General features: G+C 39.3%; 1 protein-coding gene across 1 annotated transcript; it reads left to right on the forward strand.

The window, feature by feature from the left end:
* Nucleotides 1–1,830: 1,830 nt before the first annotated feature.
* klf2a (Kruppel like factor 2a) lies at nt 1,831–4,486 on the forward strand. Its single transcript, XM_056447891.1, has 3 exons — nt 1,831–2,204; nt 2,616–3,510; nt 3,615–4,486. The coding sequence occupies exons 1-3, from the start codon at nt 2,133–2,135 to the stop codon at nt 3,788–3,790; spliced, it is 1,143 nt and encodes a 380-aa protein (XP_056303866.1). The 5' UTR covers nt 1,831–2,132; the 3' UTR covers nt 3,791–4,486.
* The last annotated feature ends 344 nt before the right edge of the window (nt 4,487–4,830 follow it).

Genomic DNA, 4,830 nt, shown 5'->3' on the forward strand with positions numbered 1-4,830 from the left:
AATTGGTCGGTGCAAGGGAACGAATCAAAAAAGTCACAACATGCACTGGTATTTGTTTTGTTTTTTTTCCTCGAACACAGTTCACGCCGTGCCCATCTGACACCTCATTTTGAACTCTCGTGTAGAAGGTTCTCACCATTTGCATGTTATTTTTTGCCGCACAAAAATAGAGAAGTGATGTAATTTCACACAAACCACCATTTTAGGTTTTTAGCTTTGGGTTGTGTTGGCTGGGCCTCACGATTTGCTGGAAGCTAGAAATAACTATTCGTAGACTGGTACAGGTAATTGCCCCTGATACCTGCAACTTGGGGGAGAAATACCAGGCTCCCCGGCTCTATTTGCAAATGAAAGGGTTTTAAGAGCTTAATGGCATGTGTTTTGTTAAGAGCTTGATACTACATATACATTTGGAGCCTGCGAGAGAGTGTTGTGTTATTGTTAATGTTTCGGTCTAATGATATGCAAATTTGATAAAGTTGTGGCTGCAGGTGCAAGACTCTTGCTTACATCATGACTTTAAATAACTGAGTTTTGGGACTATGGTAATTCTAAAAAAAATCTCTTGGTGTATTTTGCATAAAGTAGTAAACTATATATATATAAAGGCAGGTTTTGTTGACTTCGTGTAAACATTTGTACATGCCACTGTACACACAGGCACATAACTGGAACTGTTTTATTTTACTTTGAATGAAAGTACATAATTATATCACTGTAAAAGACAAGCTTCACGTATTTTTCTGATTTACCAGTGCTTTACGTTTTAAAATGCTTTATGGGGACTTTATCAACAACTCTAACAACTTTTAATGGTAAACATTTAATTAGAATGTTTAACAAAGTGACATTTTCCCCATGTTTTTAGTCTGTTGAAACTATATATTGAATAAAATGCTATATAAAAAAAGAAAAGAGTGAGAAATTTAAGTTCATATTAAAACAGTATAAAATACTAGCAGCAATTAACCTGCTTTAACATGCTGTAATTTACATATTTCGACAATATATTGTTACTAAATGTCAATAAAATAACTTCAATGTTTTACTTTTACTCTGAAGGTGAAAATAAATGAAAAACATTTACAAAAATCAACCTGTTTGCATTACAGTAATAATCAATAGAAATGTATGTAAAGAAATATTAAAGACATCCCTTGATAAATATAACTAAGATGTTGATTTCCCACACTGTTCGATTATTTTATAATATTAAATAATATAATTATAAAACTGAAAAAAAAAACTGAGAAAAACATAAAGCTTTCATTAGCTTTTTTTTACTTGTAAATGTGTGGAGTAAAATACAAGCGCAGTGTAAAAATGATATGATCAATCAGTCATGACAGCATATATTTCAGTTCATTGTAACTTATTAAAGTTAATCATGTTCTAGCTTAATTTTATAAGTTATGCGAGTCAGTTTAACATAAATCAGCTTAAAAATGTAAGGCAACCAGGATTTTTTTTTTTTTTTACAGTGCAGGGTAAACTGGAATAACTCAACATTTACTCTAGACCAAATGCATAATCTGCCATCGTCTACTCCAGCACATTCTACATTATTAAAATGCAATAATCCCCTTTGTTGCACGAGTCTCGAGGGCTCACAGCTGGTATCGACACTTTTCATCTTTGAACAACGTGTTAATGGTGTGTATTTTTCTCCCATTCGAGCTCCTTTTTTTCCTCAAAGACAAGAGAGAGAGAATGAGAGAGGGAGAGAGAGAGAGAGAGAGAGGAGGGATTTCTCTCGCATCATGTTGTACTCGTTTAACTCGTTTTACCGAGGGGGCGTGGAGTGACTCGGTGATTTAAAGAAGAGCCCGTGCGCTCTCACCATCCAAGACGAAAGGCGCACACGCCGGAGAGCAGCAGCTATATACCGGGGCTAAAATTAGGGACGGATAGTGCGTATTTCCTCCGCTTCGTATAATTGGTCCAGCTTGCGCTGCCGTGATATTTATAAGATAAAGGTCTTCCACCACTCATACTTGCTGCATGAGTGTGAAACATAGAGTGTAAAGAGCAGAGAACAGAGTTGTAGTGCACTACAACCCAAGTTTCTCCGAGGGATTGCAACTAATCCCCGATCTTCAAAGTTTGTTTTTATCTTAACTGGACGACTGGAAATGGCTTTGAGTGGAACGATTTTACCGTCTATTTCCACATTTTCGGTGCAGAAGGAAAAATGCTGGGAAAACGTGAGTATATTTGTTTTCTATTTATTTATTGTTCATTTATTTTTATGTCATTGTTAAGTCTAGTTTTATGCTATTTTAAATCTGATTTTATTCGTAATTACACAGCCATATATACACAAGCTTTTGTTTTTTTAAACGAGCTAGCTAACTTAAGTTAGTCAGCGCAATGAATGATTGTTTATGTTTTAAACTAAATAGTGAGTTTGTAACTATAGCAACAGCTACTCGATTGATAAAACAATACACGCTATATTCGATGAACACAATACAATATAAGCTAAAGTAGTGTTTTATTTCGAATATAGCCTATTTGTGTCCTGCCAGAACAAATACAAAGCATACTATTAACTAGTTTGTGCTCTAAAAATGTTTAAAAACAAAACTAATCGAAATCAATCTGTTTCATTGCAGAGGTGGAAGGATGAACTGGACAGGTCCATGCATCTCAGCTGCATAGCTGACCTATCAAGCATGGACAACCTCAACAGAATAACAGAAGACGAAGATCTTGACAAGTACCTAGATCTGGAGTTTATACTGGCCAACACTGCAGGTTCTGACAATCTCGGACTCGGCATGGCAGGCGACTACAGAATGCAAGAGTCCAGAAACATGTACAACCCAACCACATACTCAGTGCCTGAGATCAACCCTTCACCACCTCCACCTTACACCACCAGCCTCATGGCAGAGCTTCTGCAGTCTGACGTTGACACCTACTGCCAATCGTCTCTCCAGGGAAGATTCCTGGTCAGGCCTGCCTTCACCACTCAGGACATTTCGGAGTGTATCAAAGTGGAGCCCTGCATGGATAGTTACGGACCTGTACGAGGAATGGTTCCCAAAGTCAAACAAGAGGGCAACGGTGCATGCATGAGATCCTATGAGCAGCCAAGACTGGCCAACTCTCCCCAGGGAGCAGGCAGCATGACTCCCCCACAGAGCCCAGCGGAGCTCATCAACACAGACTGTCAGTCGCACTCGCAGATGTGCCATGCCTTGACGTTCAGCCAGAGCTATCAAGGCAACACAGGATTTCCCCACGCAGCACCTCCACAGATGCAGCTGCCTTACCCAAACACACATCACTTCAGCATGTGCGACGACGGGCTTGCGATGCCCAATGCCAACCAAAGAGTACTTCTGACGCCACCCTCATCTCCTCTAGAGCTAGACGCCAAACCAAAGAGGGGGCGCCGCACGTGGCCGAGGAAGCGGACGGCGACTCACACTTGCACTTTTTCTGGATGCGGCAAAACTTACACAAAAAGTTCTCACTTGAAGGCTCATCACAGAACACACACAGGTAAATAAACGTCACTTGTTTTGTTTTTCGTAAGATCTATCATAATTAAATCTTAATTAATCTAAAAATGGACAGATTTTAATGAATTCTCTCTTCTTTCATAGGCGAGAAGCCCTATCATTGCAGTTGGGAAGGCTGTGGGTGGAAGTTCGCCCGTTCTGATGAATTGACCCGTCACTTCCGCAAGCACACCGGACACCGACCCTTCCAGTGCCACCTGTGCGAACGTGCCTTCTCCAGGTCCGACCATCTCGCCCTTCATATGAAACGTCATATGTAGGAACGGACTCTGCAAAATGTGGACTTAACGCACTGAACAGTGAACATTGTCTGTACCCCCCCTCTTATTTAAAGTATGGTAAAGGGGAAACATGAACTGACTTGACCTATTGCTTGTAGCTGGTTCTACACTTCATTTCTTTACAGAATCTACAGAAACAAACTATATTTTTCGTTTCCAAAGAGCAAGTTCAACTCATGCTATAGGCTGGACCTAAACCTCAAGACGGAACTGGAATCAGACAGTATAATGTGCTTTAAGTTAACATGATGTGCTGCGGACATCACGACAGTGCCTTTAAATACACGTATACATCTCACGAGTGCCACGAATACTGGCGTTTTTTTAACGACAAATGTATGCTATTGTGTCAAGAAACTAAATAAGCTTTGTAAGACAATGTTTTTCTCTTTCAAAACTGCCTTAAAAGTTAACAAAAGGGGCGTTAACTGAATGTTTTAAGTAATTTGTGCATTTATCATAACATAAACGTTTTTATTTTTTAAAATCAGGGTCTTATGGTTTCGTTTTGTTTTTTTAAACGCAATTTGTATGCTGTTAACGTTGAATTGCAGACTGTCCCATGTTTGGATGACATGATAAGGGCTATGTGAGTTGTTCTGGACCAAAGCATTTTATGTACATAATTTATACACTGTATATATTGTACATATTAAACTTAAATTGCGATATAAACGTTTGTGTCTATGTCTCTATAATCCTGTCCCCCATGTTACGGGTCTTGAGGGAAGCTGCAATCTTTCCCAGCTGCAACTTTGCCATGCCAGAAAGCTGTGGCTTAGACCTATAAATACAAACATTGCATTTACATAATTGTCGAGACTCAATATAGCCATGTCTGGGCAGAGGGCTACACCACAGTTAAAGAGAGGGTGGCTTTTGGAAAAACAACGGAAGATTGTGGGATATCTGAAGGCTCTTTACTGTTGGGGTGAGAATTCAGGCGCTTTAAAGTCAAGCAGATAAACAGACATATCAAGAGCTCAAGGCTGTTTGCCACCAAACTCTTTATGTAAATG

This window comes from Danio aesculapii, chromosome 22, assembly GCF_903798145.1.
Source record: "Danio aesculapii chromosome 22, fDanAes4.1, whole genome shotgun sequence".
Lineage (NCBI taxonomy): Eukaryota > Metazoa > Chordata > Actinopteri > Cypriniformes > Danionidae > Danio > Danio aesculapii.